A 27,591-nucleotide genomic window follows, 5' to 3' on the forward strand; every position below is an offset into this window, starting at 1 on the left:
TAAATTCATCTCTTATAATGTAATAGACATCTTTTATTCAATCAATTTTCAGGAATTCACTTTGGAGGCTAGAGTTCATATTTGTGCTTTGACTAGAATTTAAATTAAATAAAACATCATTTGTTTACGTACATTTTAAATTAATTGATTATTTAATTGTTTATTGTAGATTTTTTTTTTTTGTTGATAATTAACTTATAATTAATTAGAATTTTGATTAGGGATTGATACCTTTATTTTGATCGAGGATTTGATAAATTATTGATTTTTATATTATATAATTATTATAAATATTTGATTTCATTTGACACAATTTTTTTTTGGGTGTTATTAAACCCAGCTCCTAATTCCCACCCCTAGCCCATTGAAAGGACGAAATTGCCCTTTCATGGGTTTTGGGGAGGGGAATTTCTGTTTTTTTTGTCAATCCGACACGCGGGCGTGTGGCCATCACGCCTCACCGCGCGGTCGGGCGTATAGATATCACGCCTCACCGTGTGGTTGGGCGTGATAGCCCCACGCCTCACCGCAAGGTCGGGCAGGTGGCTGTCACGTCCGACCACGCGGTGAGGCGTGATAGCCACACGTCCGCGTGTCGGATTGGCAAAAAAAATAGCTTTTTAACCCCGTAAATAGTTTGTTAAATCCGTAAATAGTCCGTTAAACCCATAAATAGACCGTTAAACCCGTAACTACAGAATTGTACTTAAAACCTAAAAATATCATACAATTGAGTCCTAAAATCAGTAAAAATAATATAAGTTAATTAATAAATATTATTAATCACAACATATAAGACTAATATAATCTAGTCCAAGCCTCTCTCCGTTCAGCGTATAGATTCTCCAAGTGATGAACACTCGGATGACAAAATAAACGCCATTGGGTGGCAATGGGAGGCACTGGAAACGTAGGATGTAAATAAAGACGTATGTAGTGACGATAACTCCCCAAATGACAAATCACAATCTCTCGCTCTGGTGGTCTTCCATCGTCCGAACACATCGGCAGTATAGTGCAACATCCTAACTGTTGTGTAGTAAAGAGGAAAATTACTGCGTTCAATACAGATGCAGCAGCATATAAGTCATCCGGACTCACCATCCAGTGGGACTCACCACAACCCGCTCCTGCCCATTTAATACGTGTAAGGGCAGCATCAAATCTGTTCCCGTACACTGGCGCATACAGATCACGGTTTGCCCGCATCTCATTCTCTATGAGCACTCTCATCAGCTTCCACTCCTCTTGGTTATAAATGATGGCATCGGCTAAAACACGAAATCCACAGTTATCATCTGCTACAACATCATGGAATCCAGTAATAAATGGTACGATGAGACCTTGAACCCGATGTAAATGGTGGTAACCGGCGATATCCGCATCAAATCCGACTGAAAATATTAATATATGAAATTTATCAATAAAAATATATTTACTTTAACTTCAACATATATATAAATGAAATAAAATATACCCGGCATCTGGCTGTTATGCACAGATGAGGATGAGGAACGGCCTCGACTACGACTACTCCTCGAACCTGAGGACCGTGCTCGACCGTGTGGTGCCTGACTGTACTCCCATGCACTCGAATTTCGTTTTGTTGATGAATTTCCCTTTGGTCTACCCCTAACAGTGTCTTTGACCTCAGGTTCTTTGAAGCCACTTTGTTCCGGGTTTATCTGATCATGAATCATCATCGATATGCTACGCACCATTGAAGGATCTAATTTTTCAACCTTTTCCACAAGAGATTGAAAAAATCGGTGATCCTCAGACCCTTCAGCATATACTGGAGCAGTAACTGGTATGTCACTCAACCCTTCAAATGCAAGAGATCTCCAAAAAGGATGGATGCGGTCAACACGGACCGATTCATCTGTGTCAATATATGTTTTAAGCTCACATGCACACGGAATTCCATGAGTCATGGGCAACACGCATCCGCATTCACTTACCACATCCATACTCAATATGTGCATACGCTTGAGCTCATCATTTAGTACAGTCAAGCAGTAATGTGAAACGTGTAAGTTGAGATACGCGAAAGGTGCTCCATAGTGATTCACCGCAGATCTTCTTCTCGAGTCCTCGAGTGAGTATCTGATTATATACAATGAAGGATTACAAAACTAATGTATTAAATTTTAAAAGATTAAAGCAAATAACAAAATAAATGTCTTACTTGATCGCCTCGATCTGAGCCTCAATGTCCTTGTGCACCTTCGCCCACACTGTATCGAGTGCACCAGTAGATGAATTCAACCACTGTTTCAACTGTGCATATGAACTCTCCACTCGACGGGTTGTGGTGTTTCCTAAGTGCAACACCTTATTCATCCATGCTCGACAAAACTTCTCTTTATGCACTAGCCATGTGGTCTCCACGTAATCTATCACATAAGGCCAGTTGCCAGTAGTATTCTTCATGGCTACCACTGCCGCCTCATATTCGGCTACTATCGGTGCTTCAATTATACGTTTCCATTTGGAATTCTTAAAAATTTCACCAAACCTCTTCATTCCACTCAACTTGCCTACTCTATCCTCCACATCTTTATTAATATGCCATGTGCACAATAAATGATGACTATGAGGAAATACCTCACGAACCGGCCGCATCAGTCCTACCTCCCGGTCTGTAGCAATGGCTGTCGGATGCACATCAGGTTGGAGAAAAGCTTCAATTTTTGTAACACCCACATATAACTACCCTCAGTTTCATCCTTCATGATTGCATAGGCGATCAAGAATGGCATCTTATACTTGTTTGTTTTATATATTGAATCCATACCAACAAACAAGTAATAAGATCGGAACAGTGTGATCGATGTTGGATGTGCCATAAATAAGTGAGTCACGTCATTGCTGCCCGGCACCGCTTGCGTCCAATGTATGTAGTCCTTATCTATAGCAAGCCGATAAAACTGACCGATTACATCCCGACCCTCAAAGCTCTCAGTCCTGATTTTCTCCCTGTAATTATAGATATGTCTTTGTGTCGGGCAATCCTCCGGATGTTTTTCTTTGATTGCAGCAAAAATAGTACAAGCTTTAGCTTGAGCTGAACTTATTTCACGAACAAGTTTTTTGGAAGCCGGGCTTAGTCCGCTCATCTGTCTGTAGCCCTGACGATATACAGCCAACTGATGACAGTGCTTTCCTCTATCTCTAGGAATCCCATTCACCACCCAACCGCCCAATTCAGCGATTTCCATAACCTTTATCTGGAATTTGCAACCACAGTACTTTGTTTTTGTATTCTTCCGTAATATAACATCCATATCCATATCCTTTTTCCTTTTATAATTCTTAACACCACGAGCACATTGAACCAATATCCACTTTGACTTGCGCCCCGTCTTGTGCGACGCTGTGGTTAACTCGAACCCGATCCCAATTGCCGTCTGTTTTGCCCAGTTAACAGCTTCATGATATGTTTGAAACGTTTGTTTGGGAAAAAACTGTGAGCTGTAATCTATGCCGTTTCCGTCAAATTCTTCCCACAAAAAATTCCGCTCCATTTGCAACCTTAAACCCATTTTGCAAAAATGATTTTAAGGATTGAGTGAGCCTACTCAAAGGCCCAAAACTGAGTCAACCCCAAGACCCAGGCAAAGGACTCGCTACTCTCTACTCAATCTCAAACTTGATGATGATTGGGCCAATAAGATAACCTTATCCATGAATTCCTTAACCAGAAGCTGCCACATGGGACACCTATCAAGATGACAAGTTCACTTGCTATCTCAATTTTCCACCTCTCATTAAATCTTCACTCTCTCAAAAACACAATCTCAACTTAAGAACACCCAATTTGGAACACTAACATCCATTGAAGAAAAAGCAGCAGAGAAAGAGAGAGAGAAGAAATGGCCTCAACCTCAGCTGTATCAATGGCTCTATCATCACTATCTTCTTCAACCCAGAAGAGGGTTGTTCCAAGTTCTGAGTCCTTCTTCAAGCCACTTCCAATTAGACAATCAAAGTCCATTATGGTTGGATCAAACCCCAATTTCAACAAGTTTCAGGTGAAAGCTTCATTGAAGGAGAAAGCAGTAACTGGATTAACAGCAGCTGCACTTACTGCTTCAATGATGGTTCCTCAAGTGGCTGAAGCTGCTGAATCTGGACTTTCTCCATCTCTTAAGAACTTCTTGCTCAGTATTGCTGCTGGTGGCACTGTTCTTGTTGTTATTCTTGGTGTTGTTATTGGTGTTTCTAATTTCGACCCTGTTAAGAGGACTTAGGGAGGAGATTTTTATTTACACTAAGAATTCTGGGAATTCTTTTCTCTACTTATCTTTATGTATTTCTTTTTATGTTTTCAGTGAGAATCTTTTGTGTTTATTTTCTCTGTCTATGTTCTCTTCAGCTCAAACTTGTGCATTCTTTCTTATATTTTTTATTTTTATTTCCACCCCAACACGACAATGATACTTGAATTTCTGAGAAATTGCTTCTTTTCAGCTGCATTTTTTTCTTTGACTATTATTTTCCTATCAGAATTCAACTTTATATTGTAATTCTCATCATCAATCTAAACTTTGATGTTACAATCTGCTGAATTATAGGGTTTCCTTCATCAAAAACAGAACATTGTAGTTGCTATTGCTTGCTGCTGCTTTGCTAGTAGTAGAAATTAGAAATCAGGTGGTTTACAATACAATCATCTACTCATGAACTTATTAATTTGGTAGAACCACATGCATAAATACCAACACAATTTCAGTGACATCTACTCATGAACATATTAATTTGATCTCCATTTTTCATTTCATTTGGAGATTGTCAATAGGAGAAGCTAAGCGATCCGGATCCGAATTCAATGAGATAGTGAACATTAAAAAAAATACAACAGTATGAATTTGCCTCGATGCTCAATTGCCAAGAAATTGGAATCCTTCAAGCAATGAACTGAAAATGCTAGTGGGAGAAAAACATGAATCTAAAATTCAATGTCCTTTACAGATAATTGCACCATAAAATGAAAGGTGCCTTTAAAGTTTAAACTGCATCACTAAGAATGTTGATAAAATGAATCAACAATAACTCGTCTAACCTTCGCTATAACTATACTGGATCTAAAATCAGGTGCATTTATCTAATATCTAGGACTCTTTGACATCATATCAAGCAGGTATCTGCTCTGTGTAGAATAGTCCACCATATCCGCTTTAACAACGGTCATTTTCACCCTTTGTTCGTCACCATATGTTTCCTCTTTGATCTTAAGCCTGAACAGATACTGCTGAAAGAGTCTGCTCCGAACTATAGCTGAAAATCTATTATCATCAGGCACTTCATTCAATAAGTACATTTCCTTTGCTGAGCAACCTAAAATCTCTTCTCCAGACTCCTGAAAAGCTGTTACCCAAGTTACTCCTGTGTGGTCCTGAATCTGAACTTGAAGAAGGTACCTATAATCACACTCATCAAATTCTTGGTTGCATCTATCACACTGCCACCTTGAGTTTCCTGACCTTGTTACTTTCTTGTTACATTGTCTGTCTCCAATCATCAAAGGGCAAGCTGTGTAGCAGAATGAACCTGTTTTGATAAATATTAGTGATGCGCAGACTGTGACCCAGTCTGGCTTATCTGATCTTCCAAGACCTTCATGCCTTATCTCGGCCACGGTTTTGCGTATCTCATTCTTTGATCCTCCAGCCATTATATCTTTCGAAATGGAAATAGAGACAGCATTTTGTCCTCCTCGATCAAACCAGTCTTTCAAGCCATGAGCTTCAGGGATACCGGGATTTATAAAGAGCTGTGAAGAAGAAATTGTCCCCAAGGATTTTCCACTGAAGTCGCTAACCTTCCCTGCTTTGACAGCTAAGACAGGAAAATCCCCAGAATCAAGAATCTCTTGCAGCTTTTGACCTTCCTTATTGCAGAAATCCCCCCAAAGGGTTAGCTCAATGCTCCTGCCAGAGCCATCCTTCAGATTTAAAATTCTTCTCTGAGTTTCCATACCATTCTTTCTCAAGATAGTAATTGAAGGGTTTATAGATGTCACCATTCCAATAACATCAAAAATGGAATTGTTTTCAGCATTCTCGATTTCACTGATAGGTTTGAAGGAGAACTGCTGCTGTGGTATAGAGCCATCTTCATCAGGACAAAGATCCACAGTTGAAGTTGACTCCAAAAATATCTCCCACTCATTCTTCAAATGGTTGAAATTCTTCTGTGCAGGTTTTAAGCTTCCTTTTGAAACCAAATAGACTCTACCAACCTCAATAACTTCATAAAATTGATCCACAACAGCATTGAAGCAGGTTACTCTTATTTCACCCCCATCAGAGTCAAGAAGGTCAAAGGAGAAAACCTTCCCATCTCCTCTAGCATTGTTGTAACGGCGGAGATCCCCTTTAGCAGTCACCCTAGCCTTTATAGCCCACCGCCCCTGATAAGGATTCAAAGCAGTAATGGGTATAATGCGAGCAGGTGCCTCATTCTTCATAATTGCACCATGATTTTTATAATTTGGAGGTGGACGATATGGAGGTTGAACAGTTGGTTGGAAACTTGTCACATGACTGTTTCCTTGATTTTGAGCATTCAAAGTGGATCTGAAACTTTGCATATTATTACCTTGATTTTGAGAATTTGAAGTGGGTTGGAAACTATGCATGGTAGAGGCCTGATTACGGCCATTCAAAGGCGGCTGGAAACTCTGCATACTACTGCCATGATTTATAGTACCTGGATTGTTATAACCAGCACCTGCTGACTGCATTGAACTTCCAGTAGGGAATGCCTTCTGAGTTAAATCAGTCAACATTGTTGGATTTCCAATTATTTCACATTGTGGAATTATAATTTCCATGTTCAGCACAACAATAATCCTGAAAAAGTTGGGATAAAAACAGAACAGACCTCTGTCAATCATAACAGAAGTTCACATCTGCTGGGATGTCATAAGCTAAATTTGAAAACAGTAATGTTTCAAACAAACAAACATGTTAATATGACTCTCCACCTGATGCTTTAGTTTATAGCTTTCTTCCACCTCCACCTAACATAAATGCCAATTATAATCAAATGCAACTTCGAATTTTTTTGCAGCCAGATTAAGCAGAAAGTTAGTCAAGCCAAACAAATCTAGCTATAGCATCACGATGGAGATATTCAAACCATATTAGACAATGGCCGCCAAAGAAATAAAACCATATTCAATCCCAAACCCCAAGACCACAAAGGCGGAGAAGTTACTAATAGCTATTTTATGAAAAAATTCAAACAACAGCTAAGTTATTCAGCAGAAGTATCATTTATCTGCCACTAGAATAAGGCTTCAAGCAGATAGTTGAGGCAACCAGCTCCTTTTCAAATTTAAACTTGAATCTCAAAAGTTAACCCGAAAAGAAATGTTTATCCCCGAAAGTTCGTAACGAGTATTTAACCAAAACGTAATAATTCGAGGTAGATTAAGCAAACACTTGAACTCAGACTCTACATAATAAATTTCCACTCCTAAAAATTTGCAGAAACCAGACAACTACGATCCACATTTGAATTATTAGCCAAGGAGAAAAGAGCAAAAGAATCTGAGTAGAGAAAGAATGAGATATCTCACTTGCGCTTTTGGACTTCGCTGCAAATGTAATCGATGAGTTGAATAACAGATCCTTTCTTGACGAGGCCGTTCTTGACTCGGTCATTGAGCTGAGTAGCAAGCATAGCGTGCTGGCTTGAGACAGAATCGGAGATGAGGAAGCGATATCTCTCCTGCGCTGTTCCTATTTGCTTTAAATCGACAACCTGAACCAGTGGCTTCAAGTTGACATCCCCAGCAAGCATCATAGAAATGGCGTTTAGAGTCAAATTCACAGGCATCGTTTCAGATCTCGAAAAAAGTTGAACAAACGTATAGGAGAAGTAGAAGGCAAATTAGATGGGAAAATGAACCCGAGAAATGGAAAAGAGAGGTGTCAGAGGTTTCGAAATTTTTGTTGAATAAAAAGGAGAAAGGAAAACTGGAAGTGGTGATATAAATTTGGAGGGGAGGAATGGTGGACGAAATCTGAGTACCGACTTTAATAGTTGTTATCGACGACACGTCGTTCGATGATTCACCGTGTTCTATTTATGTTTTCTAAGGTGATGGAACGACATCCTTTCTGAATCTCTTTTTGAGTTTTGGGAGAAAGTTTCAAATTTGCATTAAACCACACCCCCCTACGTGTTTTCGTCCTTTTCATAATTTTGAACAAAAACCGAAAATCTTCTCTCTTCTGAACAATAAATTGAAATTCTAAAAAAATGGACCCGATAACTCAAAAAATGGACGATTTCGAATACGAGTTAACAAATCGACCCGACAACTACTGAAATTACCGACTTTTTTTTTGCAAAATTCAAATTTTTTTCCGGTTGAACATGCACCGGGCACGTGAAGATCCCGCCAGCCCTTAGGGCAGGCGGGATGAACTGCTTGGCAGGTGGATCATCTGCCCCCCTTTAAAGGGGCCCAAACCTAATTTTTAGCACGCTTTGCTTTCGTTTGAGGTGTATTTTTAACAAGTCTTGTGAATTTCATCTATTTTTAGGAGCCATTAGAAGATTGGGTTCCCGACGGGATCTACTACAGTAGCCGTTTCAATACGGACACCCTTTTCCCGATAAGTTCCGAAGCTATTGCATGGGCTAAAAACGTTACGATTCAAAATGGTTTCGAGCTTATAATTTCTTCGCACAAACACGGAGGAAAGCAGAAGCTTTTGAGATGTTCACGTGGTGAATGCTATAGAGTTATGAAAATTGTTGATGAGGCTATAAGAAGGAAAAGTAAGACTAAAGCGTGTGGTTGTAAATTTTAGCTTAAAGTCATACAATTTCAAGACTTCTCCGGTTGGGGGATACTAGTTAAGGAATGGATAAAGGGTATGCACAATCATGCAATGGCTGTTTATCCAGAGGGATACCGACAGACAAACAGACTCAGCCCCGCATCTAAAAAAATTGTGTGTGACATGAGTTCGGCTCAAGCAAAACCTGTGCTATTTTGGCATCAATGCAAGAAAAGAATCCAACAGATAATCCAACAATCAAACATGTGTACAATTACAGTGATCAGTCGAGGAAGGATGGGTTTGAGGTTAGAGATATGGTTAGTCAATTCTTCCATCTAGCTATCCAGATCAGGTATGTTCATTCGACGCTTGTTGATCCGGAGTTTGGTGTGTTGACACATGTGTTTATGGCACATCCAGTTTCAGTGGAATTAGTGTGTACCTACCACTGGTACATTGGCATTGATTCAGCGTACAAAACTAACAAGTACAAAATGCCATTTGTCGAAATTGTTGGGATGACTCCATGTAACAACAACTTCAAGATAGCTTATGCGATTATGAAAGATGAGGCTGCATGGAGTTATCATTGGGTCATGGAGAGGCTGAGAAATTTGATCGGGTTTGATGTGAACCCGATGGCTATTGTGACTGATCGGGAGTTGGGATTGATAAGGCCGATCATAGAGGTGTTTCCAGATACAACATATTTGTTGTGTACTTGGCATATAAATAAGGATGTAGAAGATAAGGTCTATAGACTTATGGGTAAAGATAAGGAATATGTCAGTAGATTCAAGAATGGAAAATGAAGAATGCTAATAGAATCCCCAACCATAGCTGAGTATGAGAAGAATTTGAGCAAGATGAGGGATACGATAAGGAGGCAACATCATGTTGTCTCTTACGTTGAGGAGACGTGGTTAGTACACAAGGAGAAGTTCGTTGTTGCATGGACGAAGAATGACCTACATTTTGGCAACAGAACTACTTGTAGAGTGGAAAGCGAACATGCGCAATTAAAGCAATGGTTTAATTCCTCCATTGGAGCCCTTGATACGGTTTGGACAAAGGTTCACAAGCAAATTGAATCGCAATTAACTAAGATCGGGTAAATGTTTATCCCATTTTTTTTACAATTGTTATTTAATTCGTAGTTATTAATATATATTTTGACTGATAGTACGTTTTTCTTCTTATCAGGTATACTCTAGAGGAGTGATAGGGGTCAAAAACCCCTATCTTTGGGTACGGTTTTAGGACGGTTTTTAGCATTATTTCATGAATAAGCGAGCAATTCTCGCATTGATATGCTTTTGTGTGAGTTAGAAATTGGAAATGTTTTATTTACTTTTCGTTGTTTAGGCTCGTTTTTTGGTTATTTTAGGCAAATATGGCCAAAATAGCATGTATGTTAAAATTCCATTATCTTTTATAGCTAATTGATCCGCCAAAAGTCGCACTAAACGGAGTGTCTACTCAAAATGAGCGATTGGTGGGTCAATTTAGCCTCGGAACTAATGTTATTTGGAGTTTTCGTGCATGTGCAGGCTAAAGCAGGAACGAGTTCGGGTGAAAATCGCATCTCGGGGACCCCCGGCAGTCGCTCGGCGAATTGAGCATCGGTGAGCAGCCCAGGCGGTGCTCGGTGTAAGGGGGGAGTTTGGCCATAGGCAAACTCAACCCTATTGGCAAGCTGTGTGGCGTATGGAGCATATCAACGTACGCGGACGGGAGGACCCGAGTTGGTATAAGAAACACTAAAGGGGGACAGGGACTACCCTGGCGTATGGATCTCCGCCGCCCCCGGGGTCAGTAATCGGTACTGGCCTAAGTGATCCACCCTAGTCTACTAGAGACTAGGAGATTCGGGCATATATGTCCTTCGGGAAGGAAGGCGGATGTCTCCGTAGGGTGGAACCCTACGGACATTATGGGGGCCGGTGAGTGCCCCATAGTGCGAGCCCATTCTAGGGCGAGGCTTGCCCCACAGGGAGACCCTTTCGGGACGGAATACCGACAGAGGCATTGACGGGACCCTTCGGTAGGAGTTGGCTGGCCGAGACTTGGGGAAGTCGAGGCGCCACATGGGGCTTAGGCCGGGCCTAGGATCACCCCCGTGACATTTGGTATCAGAGCCAGAACTAAGCAAAGGCCTTGCGAAGTATGTGGTAGTCTCTTAAACTGAGCAAGACCTTTGCGAGGTGGGCAAGTAAGCTTTAACTAAAAGAGTTCTCCCTGAAAAGAGTGTGCCAGCTTTAACTAAGCGAGTTCTTCATAGTATAAACCAACAGTGCTTTAACTAAACGAGTCCTTCGTGGTGTGAGCCAACGTTGCTTTAACTAATCGAGTTCATCGTGGTGTGAGCGAACATATCTTTAACTAAGCGAGACCTTGGAGATGCGGGCTTGTGATACTAAAGATCCAAAATTTCCCCAAAGAATTGACGGATGGAAATCTATGATGCTTTTCCGAGAATATTTTATGATGCTTTTCGGATTGATAAAAGCCTATGGTTTACCAGGGCTAGTGTGGCGAAATATTACCCAGTGTGTGGGAATGCGGAAATAACAAAAGGGAACTAAGTTCACTAACGCATGTGAATGCTAGAAAGTGAATGCATACTCCCCTACGGTAGTAGGCGATGGAATTGCGCGTGATTCAATCCCTTTAATGGGGGGAGAATGTGTAATGGATATTCGGAATTCGGAGCTCATGTGAAGTAGCATGGGGATGATCTAGCGAATAGATGGTTATCATAGCCAAATTATGGAGGAGTAATTTGTGCGTGAATCATTCTGATTCGGTTAGACATTACTTTTCCTCTTCCATGAGTCGAGAAAACTCAGGTGGGATTTGAAGGATCGGGGGAAGGACATGAATGGATTGTTGAATTCCGTTGTGTGTGCCTTCTCAAGAATAAAGGAAAACTCATTATAGAGTTGTCTTCGGATTACATGGACACTGTCCATCATACGGAAATAGACCCTTATGCGGGAAATTGTGGGCAACAATAGATATATTGGCCCAAGTCTATCGTGGCAAAGGATAGACATCGGATGTAATTGGGATTATCGGGTGAGAACAACCCAGTGAAATGGTTCTTTGGCCATAGAAGGCCTTGCGAAGATGAAATTACGGAAGACTCATTTGACCATAGAAGGCGTGGAATATATATATATATATATATATATATATATATCTTTTGCGAAAGTGTCATCTGACCCATAGATGGTCACGAGATGAAATTGAGCAAAGATTATAGTTGCAAGTCCACACAAAAAAAAGGAAAAGAAAAGAAAGAGACATGAAAAAAGAGATCACTCGAGTATACAAATCCGGCAGAGGCCGAGACCATGAAAAAAAAAATCCGGCAGGGGCTGAGGCCTTGAGGGCTAATATACATACGGCAGAGGCCGAAGCCTTGAGGGCTAATCTACATCCGGCAGGGGCCGAGGCCTTGAGGGCTAATATACATACGGCAGAGGCCGAAGCCTTGAGGGCTAATTTTCATCCGGCAGGGGCCGAGGCCATGAAGGCTAAATACAAATCCGGCAGGGGCCGAGGCCATGAAGGCTATATACAAATCCGGCAGGGGCCGAGGCCATGAAGGCTAAATACAAATCCGGCAGAGACCGAGGCCATGAAGGCTAAATACAACTCCGGCAGGGGCCGAGGCCACAAAGGCTGATATTGAAGATGAATAGCTCTAATACTATGAATGTATTGAGGGGATGCCTGAGATAATTCATAGGCTTTATCCTTACTTGTAATGAGCTCTGTGACACCCAAAACAAACTCATGTACAATAAGGACATGTTTTCTGTGCAGGTACTCCAAAAAGCTTGAGAAAAGTGAGGAGTTTTGACTGTCAAAGGAGTGGGGATTCCATTAAAAGAAATGGAGCATTCAAAAACACCCAAAAAGCGATGGCAAACTCGAAGTGGCTTAAAGTCTACCCAAGCAAACACAAAACGAATTAAATGGTGACATAAGCAAAAGGGAAAGGGCATCTGACAAATCAGCGAGCAATGGAATCCTAGCAAACGATAGACATGTCCATTCCAGTAAGAGACATTCCACTAGCGAGCTAGAACATGCACCAACAAGGCAATCCTAGCGGGACTCATGAAGGCAAAGATCGATGTGCAAAAAAGGGCACGTTTTGCAGAGCCCCAACAAACTTGGAGGACATGAGAAAGGGACTCATGAAAATCGCATCTCGGGGACCCTCGGCAGTCGCTCGGCGAATTGAGCATCGGTGAGCAGCCCAGGCGGTGCTCGGTGTAAGGGGGGAGTTTGTCCATAGGCAAACTCAACCCTATTGGCAAGCTGTGTGGCGTATGGAGCATATCAACGTACGCGGACGGGAGGACCCGAGTTGGTATAAGAAACACTAAAGGGGGACAGGGACTACCCTGGCGTATGGATCTCCGCCGCCCCCGGGGTCAGTAATCGGTACTGGCCTAAGTGATCCACCCTAGTCTACTAGAGACTAGGAGAGTCGAGCATACGTCCTTCGGGAAGGAAGGCGGATGTCTCCGTAGGGTGGAACCCTACGGACATTATGGGGGCCGGTGAGTGCCCCATAGTGCGAGCCCATTCTAGGGCGAGGCTTGCCCCACAGGGAGACCCTTTCGGGACGGAATACCGACAAAGGCATTGACGGGACCCTTCGGTAGGAGTTGGATGGCCGAGACTTGGGGAAGTCGAGGTGCCACACGGGGCTTAGGCCGGGCCTAGGATCACCCCCATGACACTCGGCGCGCAGCCCAGGCGCTGCTCGGCGAGCTGCCCAGGCACTGCTCGGTGCGCAGCCCAGGCGCTACTCGGCGAGCTGCCCAGGCGCTGCTCGGCGCGCAGCCCAGGCGCTGCTCACCGAGCTAGCGCCTTCTCGGGCGAGCTGGCCTGCGGGAATTGGTCAAAATTAACAATTTTGACCCCACGACCAGTCCCACGACTTCCCACCTGCATAGGGACACGAAATAGGTCAAAAAGAGGGCCCGGGATACAATTATAAATATAACTTTTCCATTGTAAATTAGTCATCTTTCATTATTGTAATCTACTTTAGCTTTTCCCCCTTGAGAAATCCTCTCCACCTCTTCCATCTTCTCCAACCTCCATTAAAGAAGCTCCGAAGCTCCGCATCTCCACCGAGGATTATTCAAGGTCCGTCCTTAAGACCTAGGAAGCCGGCTGCAGAGTAGACAGGTTCCCTGAAAGGGATTTTTGTATCTCCTTTTATCTTTTCTTGTTTGTACTCTTTGATACAGTCTATGAATCCTAGGCTAATTGTATCCTGTGACATTGTTCTTCGCCTTTAATAATATTTTAGCTCTTGTTTTGTTCTATGATTATTTGTTTAATCTTTGTCTTACGCTTTATTCAATTGGTTTAACTCATTCAAAAGCCCCAAAATCTAGTAGGCACATATTGTGAGCTGAATCTGACCTAGTCAGAGCCTAGGAGATTGATGACCTCTTAGTTGATTAAGCCCAAATTGCTGAGCCTTAGACCTAGTTTCGGCCTTACAAGGGAATCACGCACTAGGAACTTCAGGAGGGTAAGTAGGGTTAATCACCTTGAATACAAGTGACTTAGATTAGGTTTTTAATCAATAGACCTAATAACCTAACTTCATTATTATCGTTCATACCATGTTCCTTCGGGTAATTGCATTAGTGAAAGATCACCTAGGAGTAGTATAACTTAATTAGGAGTAGTTTAACTTAATTAGGCGTAGAATAACTTAGTTAGAATTAGTATAACTTAGCTAGGAGTAGCGTAATTCAACCTAGGAGTAGATTAACTTAAACAAACAAACTCAAAACCCACAAAGCCTAGATAACACCTGAGACCAAGTAACTCGATACTTGTGGTAAATAAGTCATGTGGATTCGATACTTGGACTTTCCAGATTTATTACTTGATAACGACGGGGTACACTTATCCCTTAGTGAGCCTTCTTTACGGGAGGCGCATCAAGTTTTTGGCGCCGTTGCCGGGGATTTATTTCTTCTGCAATATCGAACCAAAGGTCGATTTGTTAGTTTAGGCATTCTTTTGTGAATATCCTTTGTTTATATCGTTTATACCTGTTTATATATAATTCTTTATAACTTCTATACTTGTTCATATCTTTTGTATTTGTTCATAACTATATACTTTTACTTATCAACTTTTGTGCTAGAACTTCACTTTTTCTCAGCATTCTCTGATCAATGAATTGGCAAGAAAGAGTCGAGTGGCAAGCTCAAAAGTTTACAATCCCATCAAGACAATACATTCATGCCCTGGAGAATGAGGCTCCCAATCCCTCCATGGCCGACTTAAATAAGAAAATGGATATCTTGATGGCGAAACTGAGCCTCAACACCAATGAAAGTGTATGTTTTGTGGATAATCACCAAAGATATAATTCTAACCCCAATTCTTATAGCTTTTATGGTAGTGATTGGAGGAGACCTCAATACTCAAATCTGTCCTACGGGAACCCTAACATGTTGAGGCCTCCAAATAGGTTTGTTAATGAGCACAGGGAAAATGAATTGGGAATGTTCCCTTACGAACAAGCAAGCCAAGTTCCTCCACAACCCTCTAGCTCACGAGATGAGGTGCTGTCCCTTTTGAAAGGAATATCAGCCCGACTTACAATCAACGAGGAGGTTTGCAAGGACTTGAGCAACTAATTGGCTCAAATAAACCATGAGAGAAAGAGCAATCCCGAGATGCTCTCCCAGGCATAAAGGAAAACATAGAAATCCCACAAAGGGAATCAGCTCAAGCCATCTCTTTGAGGAACGACAAAAAGGTAGAACCAAGCCCACTGTCACATGCATCACTCAAGGTAAGTGAGGAACCGGAAGCGGTAAGCAACCCCGGTTCAAAACCTAAAATCCTAAATCATGTGATAGAAATAAATGATCAAATCGAAGCTTGTGTATATCAACTACCTTTTCCTCAAAAGTTAGAAAAGTTTGGATTTACTCCTTGTTCAGAAGTTTTCATTCTCTTCGACCTACCAAGAGAATCCAAAAGGGAGCAAACCAAACGTTTTTATAATCTGTTTAAATTTGGCCTCTTGTTTTTATTTAACTCATTTGAGGCTCCTAATCCGTTTTGTAGGTACGGATTATTTATTAAGGAATTCGAGTTCTTAACGCGGATAGAAGCTTATACTTAGGAAGGAACTCTATGTCGAGCTAACCGACTATAAAAGTAGCGCTTCTTGGGAGGCAACCCAAGTTTGAATACAACTTTCAGGTTTTTACTTTTTAATAAATTTTATAGATATACTTTTAGGTTTGTTTAGTTTTCTTTTACGTTCTTTTTTTAGTGCTCGGGTTTAAAAAAAATCGTAATTTCGCACCGGGAGGCCCAGCTCGGGCGAGCAGGGCACTGTCCCCCAGCAGCCCAGCCCTCTGGGCACTGCCACGCAGCCCGCCTGGCACCCCAGCTCGGGCGACATAACCAACAGTTCGGGATTTTTTCCCGAACGGAGCTGAAAAAAATATAAATAGATAAATAAAAAAAAATGGCACCGCAAATCATCAAGTTTTTGGCGATTGCGATAAAATCAGTAAGTTGTCTTCTCCACCCTAACTTTTTGCACATACGCTTGATGGTTTTAGATGCAATGTTGGAACTTATTGCATATTTTAAGTGTGAGGAGGAGGGGTAGACAAACTTACAAAAATTTGTATAATTTTTAAATTTTTGTGGCGTCGTGTCTAGTTTAGTTTAAACGTTTTCGGGTTTTATTTATGTTTTTGCATGTTTAGGACCTAAAACCGTGAACCTCCTTCGAATCTAAACTTCGTTATTTGTCCTTGAGGGCTGAGAACCGAATCTAAGATTGCATGACAACTAGTTTAGGTGTAGGACACAATCCTTGTGTCTGTAAAAGCATGAGCTAAAGTTTGCATTTAGACCCTACTTTTGAAAAAATGCTAAAATCATTACTTAGGTAGATAACTTAAGAATTGAAGGCATGTGATATTAAACTTGAGTTTGGGGAGAACTAGTAAGCACAAAATTGAAACCCAAGAAATGTGAGTTGAATTTGAGCCCAAGAGCGAACATCAAAAAGCTCTTTTTCTTGACATTTTTTGTGTGAATGCTTTGACTTGTGGAAAGATTACAGATTTTGCACCTAATACTGAGTTGAACCTACATGCAATGATTTGAGATGGTAAACGATGAATCAGCCTCATTAGAATTAACCCTTTTCTTTACCTTATTTTCTCTTTTTCATCCACTCTAGGAAGCCCCTTTGAGCCTGTATTTTTGTAGTTTGTAGATTTTTTCTTTCGTTCTGACCCAAGTTTTGCAAACCATCACTTGGTTTGTTACTTAACCCAAGTTTTTGCAAAACTCACATTGAGCTTTTGTTTTCTTCTAAGCGCTTTATCTTTGTTTATGGCATCATAGTAGCAAGCCAAAAGGCTAAGAAGTGAATGAGCATTACTATCCAAAGAAAAAAAAAAGAGAAAAAAAGAAAAACAGAAAAAAAGAAAAGAAAAGAGACGAACAAAAGAAGGAGAACTCTATCTCCCAGTTCTTAAAATTAGAACGTCTCAGAAAAAAATATGTGAATAAAAAGCTCAATCACTTCACAATTTGCTAAAGCCATTTTCAACTTTGTTTTTCTAGTGCTAGAACTCCTAACCCTTGTTGTATCTTTAACCCTCTAACCACATTACAACCCCAATTTGAGGCTGTTTTTGATATCATCGGAGTCATATAGCATAGTAGAGGAACTCGGATGAACGTGCAAAATCAACATAATCCTAAGAAAGAACATAAGCCGAGAGTAAAACACTTTAGCCACCAAAATTGTGTGAATTGAGTGAACTACCTATGGTGAAGTGTTTTACTTAGCTATCCCCTTAAGCTCGTTTAATTGAACATGTGTCCTTTTTCTTAAACATATGACATGTGATAATTGAAATGCGGCTTTTGGATATCGTGTCTCTACTTTGTATTTCCGAATGCATGTAATTACAGATGCTCGAAATTGTGTCAAGCACCTAGTCAAACCAGGAGGTTTTCTAGCTTGCTTGTGATTGCGGGTTTAGTTTTTTAGTTTACTTGGGGACAAGTAAAGTTTTAAGTGCGAGGAGGTTTGATAGGGGTCAAAAACCCCTATCTTTGGGTACGGTTTTAGGACGGTTTTTAGCATTATTTCATGAATAAGCGAGCAATTCTCGCATTTATATGCTTTTGTGTGAGTTAGTTAGAAATTGGAAATGTTTTATTTACTTTTCGTTGTTTAGACTCGTTTTTTGGTTATTTTAGGAAAATATGGCCAAAATAGCATGTATGTTAAAATTCCATTATCTTTTATAGCTAATTGATCCGCCAAAAGTCGCACCAAACGGAGTGTCTACTCAAAATGAGCGATTGGCGGGTCAATTTAGCCTCGGAACTAATGTTATTTGGAGTTTTCGTGCATGTGCCGGCTAAAGCAGGAACGAGTTCGGGTGAAAATCGTGTCTCGGGGACCCTGTCACACCCGATCCTAAACGACCCCAATCGGCATCGGGTGTGAACTAGAAAGACTACAATCAACACTTAATAGTCTCCAAATTATCCAAATATCATAAATATCACTTTTATAGGCATTCCTCTTAAATGTATATTCTAAATAAATCAATATTCCTACTACATTATTTATTCAAAAACCTCAACATATTTACCAACTCTCCAGCATATTACAATTGAAATACTGAGGTTCTAATAATAATTCTAACAATAGGCAATAACTTCCAATCCTCGCCTAATCAGTCGGTAATCTTCTCTATATCCTGTACTTTCACCTAAAAACATTAAAACATTTAAAACGGTGAGACAAAAATCTCAGTAAGCAATTATCAACTACATAAAGTACTTATACTCAAAATAGCTATATATATATATATATATATATATATATTAATTTTCAAAATGCATCATATAAAATTCATATCCTTAAAAATGAACACTTTATGGATTAAACCATTATAAAATACTCAAAGTTGTACTTTTAACCAAATATGCATTTTCAAATATCATAAGCTTGCTATCATTTCTCAAAATACCACACATAATCAAAACGTAAATCACTGTATTAAAACACTTAATATAAAACTCATATCCAAAATAGCTATATATATTTTATTTGTTTAAAATTTCAACTATACAAAATAAATAGGTTCGTAATTAACCATTTACTCAAATCAACCGTAAATCAATAAATACTTCATAAATCGTATTTCGATAAATATTTCATAAACTGTATATCGATAAATACTTTATAAATTGTATCTTAATAAAAGCTCCATCAACTGTATCTCAATAGATACCTCACAAATCGTATGTCAATAATTACTTCACAAATCGTATATCAATAAATATTTCGCAAATCGTATCCATCCGAGAGATAATCCCCGTATGTATCAATCCCCACAATATAATAGAATCGAGATATCTCATAATTTTGCCTAACCCTGCATGGTCTTACTCAACACTTCTTTGCCATGCCCTATTAGGTCTTAACTGTGTACACATGCCGTATTTCTCACTAAATACGGACTTTAATTAAAACCACCTATCCGGATTACTCTTGATGGATACTGAAAATATTATAATTTCATAATATAATTTAAAAACAGAAATATATATATATATATATATATATCAAAATATATATATAACTCATAAACAAACATCATAAAGTTTTATCAACACCTTTACTCAATCAATTTCCAAAATATTCCATCATAAATCATTATTGTACTAAAATCATCAATAAATAATTTAAAAATATACTTTATTTCAATAAATCATAATTTCATCAAAATTGCAACTTTAACAATTTTTAATTAAAACTAAAATTTACTTTGAAAAATAAATTTATTGAAAATCACTTAATATATAAATATACTCTTGTTCATAAATCAATTATCAATAAAGTTTCTCAACAAACTTTTCTTTGAATTTTAACTCTTCAAAATATCAAATCTTACACAAATATTAATCAAATATACTAAGTTCATCAAAACCAAACTTTAATAATATATACATAAACATATATTATAGGTTGAAATTGACATGCAAATACATATATAATTACTTGAACTTAACTTTAAGCTCATGTTAACAACTAAATCATAAAAACTCCAATTAATCAAATGCATGTCAAAAATCACCACAAAAATTTAATTTCTGGAAAATATAGAGTTATACATACATATATATACATAAAAACTCAAAAAGGTAGTTGATAATTACTTACCTTAGCAAATAATTTGAAGAACACACTAAAAACACCAAATATTCCCTATGAAACTGCCTAGGACGAACCCAAGCTACGAAACTCCAAATCCAAATCACACCGACCACAATGTGTATTAGGATGTCTAGAATCTACTGTAAAAAAATAAGCTCGATCAGACGGTGCAAACTCCAGAAATCAAAGAATGATCAAAACTATGTACATTAAGTGTATGAATGGAGAAGAATGAGATGAAAATGGTGAAGATGAGATATGGGGAATGTAGCAACCATTGAGACCCACGAAATTACATTCTAGAATTGTGTAATTTGTCTTCCCAAAAAGGAAAAACATCCTTTTTGATCCCCTCAAATCCAACTTATTTTAAAACTTACCCTAAACTTTTAATTTTACACTTAAAATATGAAATTGGCTCCCAAACTATATCCATAATATTCAATTAACTCTCCAATCAATAAATAACTATAATATAACTCAATATTATGGTATAATAACTAAAATTAGGAACACGGATGTGACAGACCCGCGGCAGTCGCTCGGCGAATTGAGCATCGGTGAGCAGCCCAGGCGGTGCTCGGCGCGCAGCCCAGGCGCTGCTCGGCGAGCTGCCCAAGCACTGCTCGACGCGCAGCCCAGGCGCTGCTCGGCGCGCAGCCCAGGCGCTGCTCGGCGAGCTGCCCAGGCGCTGCTCGGCGAGGTGCCCAGGCACTGCTCGGCCGAGCAGGCCCCTGGAGGCCAGCTCGCGACGAGTTGTCCAGCTCGCCGAGCTGGCGCCTGCTCGGGCGAGCTGGCCTGCGGGAATTGGTCAAAATTAGCAGTTTTGACCCCACAACTCCACGACCGGTCCCACGACTTCCCACCTGCATAAGGACACGAAATAGGTCAAAAAGAGGGCCCGAGCTACAACTATAAATAGAACTTTTCCATTGTAAATTAGTCATCTTTCATTATTGTAATCTACTTTAGCTTTTCCCCCTTGAGAAATCCTCTCCACCTCTTCCATCTTCTCCAACCTCCATTGAAGAAGCTCCGAAGCTCCGCATCTCCACCGAAGATTATTCAAGGTCCGTCCTTAAGACCTAGGAAGCCGGCTGCAGAGTAGACAGGTTCCCTGAAAGGGATTTTCATATCTCCTTTTATCTTTCCTTATTTGTACTCTTTGATACAGTCTATGAATCCTAGGCTAATTGTATCCTGTGACATTGTTCTTCGCCTTTAATAATATTTTAGCTCTTGTTTTGTTCTATGATTATTTGTTTAATCTTTGTCTTAAGCTTTATTCAATTGGTTTAACTCATTCAAAAGCCCCAAAATCTACTAGGCACATATTGTGAGCTGAATCTGACCTAGTTAGAGCCTAGGAGATTGACGACCTCTTAGTTGATTAAGCCCAAATTGCTGAGCCTTAGACCTAGTTTCGGCCTTACAAGGGAATCACGCACTAGGAACTTTAAGAGGGTAAGTAGGGTTAATCGCCTTGAATACAAGTGACTTAGATTAGGTTTTTAATCAATAGACCTAATAACCTAACTTCATTATTATCGTTCATACTATGTTCCTTCGGGTAATTGCATTAGTGAAAGATCACCTAGGAGTAGTATAACTTAATTAGGAGTAGTTTAACTTAATTAGGCGTAGAATAACTTAGTTAGAATTAGTATAACTTAGCTAGGAGTAGCGTAATTCAACCTAGGAGTAGATTAACTTAAACAAACAAACTCAAAACCCACAAAGCCTAGATAACACCTGAGACCAAGTAATGATACCTGTGGTAAATAAGTCCTGTGGATTCGATACCTGGACTTTCTAGATTTATTACTTGATAACGACGGGGTACACTTATCCCTTAGTGAGCCTTCTTTACGGGAGGCGCATCAAGGAGTCAAGACACCGTAGAGGAGTCACTTACTCCGGATTTCCACTGAACTACCTGACGTATAAAGTGTCCCACCACTGTTTAAAGTTGGTTAGTGATAAGCCCAAAATATACCTAAATTAGCATGCATAAATATGTTAAATTTCATGTAAAATATATGCTAATTACTTTATTTTAGAAAGATCTCACGTGGGTATTTGTTGTTTGTGTGCAATGTGTTAATTATTTGGAAAAAGCTAAATAGGAGCAAAAATGGATTAGAAATGAGTGAGAAATCAAGCTTTCAATGAAAATCACGTACGAGAATCGAGAGTCACGTCTGAGAATTGAAACACATTGCAAAAGAAGGAAATAAGAGTTTGTCACTGTCGAAATTCTGAAAACCTCGATAGGGACACGCGCAACAGCAAAAGAATCGCCTCCTCCTTCCCTTCTCCCCCTTATAATAGAGGAAGAATTCAGAGTTCAAAAGTTACACAAAAAGTTACAAAAAAACTCAAAAGTTAGAGATACAAGTTACAGATTTTATTATTTACATTAAAGTTTACCCAAGTGGAGTTTATGCTTCGTAGTCAATCGAGAGATTGCTATTTCGAAGACTCAACAAGAAGATCTAGAATTGAAGGAAAAACACGATGTGACGAACCTACGAAGTTGAGTAAAGGATTGACGACCCAGAATTCATGCTTCGGTCGAATTGTTCTTCAAACTTCTTCTTCTCTACTAATTTGTGATGTTTATAACTCACACTAATAAAATATCTTTTAATTCAATTCCATTTTCACTAGTGTTTTATTTAAAGTTTGATTTAACGATATTCTTTAAGTAATTTTAACTGGTGTTTTCATGTAAAATATTTAGAAAGAAATTTGGTATTTTCTCATGCGAACTTTGTTGAACACTTAAGCAAATTCGGATTTATATTTGGTCATTGCGGTAATTTGAATAATCGGGTTTAGATTCTGAATTTGGTTAAAGTTTTCAGTCTTAGAATGAAAGAAAAGATTGGTAACAATTCAATTCCTTTAAATTGAATCAATTGGTAATTTATTTCATTTATTTTAAGCAAATCAAAGTTTAAAGTTGTGCTTTTGCTTAGTATAAATTAACCTTGGAATAAGTCATAATCTAAATATATTTTCTGTAAATTGTAATTATAATTGTAACCATAATTAGAGTTAGAAACCATTTAAACCATTAACGATTTTTATTATAAACCTCGAGAAAACTAATTTAATCAGAACATTAATTTTTATAAAAAACTTTCTCTATGGGATCGATATCTTTTATTACTACAAGCGAAACCGTGCACTTGCAGAATTCGTCTAACAATTAGTGATGAGTATGAGCGCATGAGAGGTTTGAGTTATGAAGTGTTTGAACATTTTGGTTGTATGTTGAGAACCTCTCATCAGATCCCCTGTGCATGCGAGATAAAAGAAGCGGTAGATTCTCGTACCCCGATCAGTGTCGACAGTATCCACGTATTTTGGAAGACATTTGTCATTGGTTGTGTTGACACTATTGACAACATGCGGTATCAGGAGGGGTCAGAGTATCAGCGATACTTTCACTCTCTGGTTGAGGAGGTCGATAAAAGCGACCTAACCTTTATGCGCAATATTTCCTTATTTATTCACCGTCAACTTCACCCGGACCAAACCAAATAATGTGAACCGGATGTGAAAACGATCGTGCAAGGGTGACCTAGGGGAGTACATCAACCAAACTATTTTCGAGTGTCTGGGAGTACCGTGACAGTCATCGTGGACGTGCTCGGTCATCTAGTTCATCTCAGAGTAGTAGGCGTAGCTCTTCATCATCCGTCCAGAATGCTACTACAGCTGGTAATATTTCATACACCCGATCATATTTACAAATATGTTTTGCAATAGTAACTATAAACCAAAATAAATTGGTTATTAACTCTTACAATTATATTATTAATACTGCAGATGGAAGTGTAGATGATATTTCTGATTTTTCAAATTCTGATAAAATCGTTGGATTAATTAAGCCCTATGTTGAATCATATCTCGATGTGGTAGGTGATGGTAATTGCGGATTTTGTGTTGTTGCGGACCTTATGTTTGGCAGTCAACATAGTTGGCACTTAGTTAGACAGTGCATATCTAATGAAATTATTGCTAACTGTGCACTATACGAGCCAATCTACGTTGACAGAGTTGATTCAACAATCACTCAGATTAGATGGGACGGTTCAACATGTACCCCTTCATATTGGATGCTTGTTTGGGATGACTTGTATCCGATTGCTACCTTGTATAATGCTATTGTGTTCTTCTTCAAGTACGAGATGTTAGGGATTATTGCCAGTTAATCAACTGTAGAGCAGCAGAATTACGGTTTAAAATTGATGTCTAATCCCTTTTATTTTGATCTTTGTCCGTTAACGATTGATTGAATAAAACATTTTTGGGTCCGTTTAGGGATAAAGACTTACCTGGACTGTCTCTTCTAGAGACGGATGAATAATCCACAAAGTAGTAAGATCTCCACAGTCAAGTGCACGAACAACTATCGAGCTAGAACCGGTGCTAACCAAAGAATAGACGAAGTACGAGAGAGAAAAGGTAATTTGCGAAACAAAACCACCTTATTCTTTTATGGTGGCCGAATAAATATCTATATGTATTTTAGTGGCCGAATATGAGTTGTTTTTATTAGGGTTAGGGAGTTTAATTTATATATATAGTGTATTCTTAAACCTAGTTGGTTTAGGGTTAACTGGTTAATTATAAAACTAATCCAATCCTAACCTAATCACTTAAATAAATACCAATAGTATTTATTTTATGCAATTAGTTATAATTAGATTAAATTCAACTACCCCAATTAAGCAAACAACGCTAATTAATAAATTGACGTATTGGTTTAATTAATTGTTCACCGAATGTAATTTTATTAATATACAAATTAATTAATTACATTCCGCAAACTAATTAATCAATTAAATATGCAACTCCTAAATCCATTAATTAATTACCTTGATACAAAGTATCAATTAATCAATTAATCAACCACTAATTAATTACCTTGACATTCTACTGTCAATCAATTAATTAATTCCATCTCTCCAACGTATCATTCTGTAAGTTCTAACTCAGATGTTTAATGTGCACGATCCTATGCAATTGTCATTGGCTAGCAGTGGGCTCAAGGCCCACAGACAGTAAGTGGGTTCTAGCAAACCATTGATGTCCCTAACCAAAACAGAGTTTCAGTAGTCTAAAGATGCAGAGACCCTGTAGTTATCTCTTAATGTCTTTTACCATTTAATATTGATATTATAAACTAGAGGCATGGCGGCTGTCATCCTCTCTATTGTTTATAATATTTCTTGATCTTAAGTAGATTAATGAAACAGATAAGTAAACTACTTATCAGGGTGTGGCCACAGACTTATCAAGTGGCATGTGATATCATCTCACTATAATGTGAGTGGTAATTTCATCACTTCACTATCCATACCAAGGTGTTCACCTGTTTACCCAATCATACCCGTATTTGGAATCCTGTTACAGACACGTTAGGCGTATGTCAAAATGAACCTGATTCCACATTGATATTATAATAAAATCTGGTATGAAGACCGTTAGAGACCTACTTAAGAAAACTTATGACACAACCACCATTACTAGTAGAAAAATGGCCATTTGCATCGACGTATTTGCATCGGCCCTTATAAAGTGCGATGCAAAAAGTCCATTTGCATCGGCCATTTGTTTGGGGCCGATGAAAATATCAATTGAATTTGCACTGGTCCTTTATAAGAGACCGATGCAAATAGTATTAGTATAAATTTAAAAAATTAATAAAATAGGAGGAGCCTATTCTGTAATTAATTGGGGTCAATTAATAAATATAAAAAGTTAAGTATAAATTTGGATTTTAGGGTTAATTTTTCACAATTGCAGCCGTCTCCCATCTCCCATCTCCATCTTCTCCTTCTCACAATACTGAAACCCAGCTCCTTTCCATGGCTGCGTTTTCCACCTCCGACTACCTCATTCTCTTCTCCGCCGGAATCTGACACAGAGCTCACTTTAGCGTTGACGGGAGACTCTCGAGTTTCACAAGAGAGTATTAGTAGGAATGTCGATATCTCCAAACACAAGGATCATGTTGATGCCGTGGTTGTCGAAAAGAAGGTTTCTGAGCATAATCAGGTTTCAAACAAATGAATTTGTTGAATTAGAGAAATAGGCTGTTAAGAGAGGATGCAAGGTTTAGGAATTTGGTGGCATGGGCGACATGAGTGGTGGAGAGATGTTGTAGGTGTCGCGGCCTCGCCCGGAAGGCCCGAGGGGTGGACACTATTGACGACAGATGCTGTGATTGGTGCCGAAAGCAACCAATCACAGAATCAAGCTGCTCGGCAGGGCCGGAGCTCGGAGTATGGAAGAGTCGCCACCCACGAATGGGAAATGAACACCGATCCCTTACGGGAGACCGGTGAGGGTTCGGAAAATTTGGGTACGAGCCGAGAAGGCTTGCTCCTTTCCAGAGAAAGGCTACTAGGCACCACGACATCGTCCGGTTCTGAACCACCAACCTCCTACTTAGCATGTTAGGCGCTAACGGACTAATCGCATATTTCTTTAAGTTTAAAATTCATTTGAAACCTTTTCTTTCTCGTTTTGAAAACCGTTTTAAGCATATATTATTGAAAGCCACTTTAGTAAAGAATTACCCATTTGCATGAATTTAGAGTATGTAGAAGAAGGAGGGAGGTAGAAGAATTGATTAATTACAATCATATATGTGCATAAAAAGCCAAAAAGAAAAGAATGAATATATATATATATATGTTTTGGTAAAAATGGTAATTATACCTATAGATCGAAAATAAGGTAAAAACATAATATACACTATAGTTATTGATATGTACTAATAAAAGGGAAAATAATGCTAAGTATAGTACACTTTTTATTCTAATTAAAAACATGTAAAAATAATGTAAAAATGACATTTGACCCCAAATAGTTTTTACAAAATAAATATATATAGGAAATAACCCACCCCAAAAGTACATTAAATATAGATAATAGAAAATACTACTTAATATCCAAAAACATCAACTAATTAGTTATCCTAAATGGGCCAAGCAAATAATCCACAAAAAAGAATAATTAATATAGCTTAAATGAGTTTAAAGAAAACTTATATCTACATATATATATTTTTACAAAGTTAAATTAATATAAGTAATACCCAAACACAAAATAAGTAACAATATAATAGATAATTATTAGTTATATACCCCCAAAGTAATCTTAATAAAATAATTACATAACTATATATATATATATATATATATATATATATATATATATATATAACATAATAAAAGAACCAAAAGCCAAAAAAAAACTCAAACAGTGGTTAATTTAAAATTTCAGCAGAGTTAGTGACGGAAAATCCGTCAACAGAAAACGAAAAATCACAGGAACAGTCCTTCAACGTTTCAGATTTGATGGAAAATATTAGATCTACTCTATTTTATCATTTTAGCCCCCCAAACTACCCCGAATCGGGTCATGGTTTATAACGGAGGATTCTAAAACGACGTTTTATTGAAAATAACGGTTCAAAACATTTATAAACACACG

The 27,591-nt window shown here is 38.7% G+C and overlaps 2 protein-coding genes across 3 annotated transcripts; one reads left to right on the forward strand and one right to left on the reverse strand.

The window, feature by feature from the left end:
* The first annotated feature begins 3,781 nt into the window (after positions 1 to 3,781).
* Positions 3,782 to 4,364, forward strand: LOC136202429 (uncharacterized). Its single transcript, XM_065993038.1, has one exon. The coding sequence runs from the start codon at positions 3,876 to 3,878 to the stop codon at positions 4,251 to 4,253; it is 378 nt and encodes a 125-aa protein (XP_065849110.1). The 5' UTR covers positions 3,782 to 3,875; the 3' UTR covers positions 4,254 to 4,364.
* A 473-nt stretch (positions 4,365 to 4,837) lies between these two features.
* On the reverse strand, positions 4,838 to 8,023 carry LOC136202428 (replication protein A 70 kDa DNA-binding subunit A). Of its 2 annotated transcripts, XM_065993037.1 has the most exons (3): positions 7,589 to 7,674; positions 6,992 to 7,027; positions 4,838 to 6,857 (listed from the first exon to the last, which is right to left on the reverse strand). In XM_065993037.1, the coding sequence occupies exon 3, from the start codon at positions 6,836 to 6,838 to the stop codon at positions 5,108 to 5,110; it is 1,731 nt and encodes a 576-aa protein (XP_065849109.1). In that variant the 5' UTR covers positions 6,839 to 6,857; positions 6,992 to 7,027; positions 7,589 to 7,674; the 3' UTR covers positions 4,838 to 5,107. The 2 variants fall into 2 exon arrangements, with proteins under 2 accessions (XP_065849109.1, XP_065849108.1); XM_065993036.1 differs by lacking the exon at positions 6,992 to 7,027 and having other exon boundaries at positions 7,589 to 8,023.
* Positions 8,024 to 27,591: the final 19,568 nt, after the last annotated feature.

The sequence above is a fragment of the Euphorbia lathyris genome, chromosome 8 (genome assembly GCF_963576675.1).
Source record: "Euphorbia lathyris chromosome 8, ddEupLath1.1, whole genome shotgun sequence".
Classification (NCBI taxonomy): Eukaryota; Viridiplantae; Streptophyta; class Magnoliopsida; order Malpighiales; family Euphorbiaceae; genus Euphorbia; species Euphorbia lathyris.

What these genes read in the sequence shown, in the direction of transcription:
- LOC136202429 (XM_065993038.1), top strand. Translation starts at nt 3,876, where the DNA reads ATGGCCTCAACCTCAGCTGTATCAATGGCTCTATCATCACTATCTTCT.
- LOC136202428 (XM_065993036.1), bottom strand. Translation starts at nt 7,848, where the DNA reads ATGCCTGTGAATTTGACTCTAAACGCCATTTCTATGATGCTTGCTGGG. An exon ending in AGCGAAGTCCAAAAGCGCAA is followed by an intron (nt 6,858 to 7,588) that starts GTGAGATATCTC and finishes CAACTTTTTCAG; the next exon opens with GATTATTGTTGTGCTGAACA.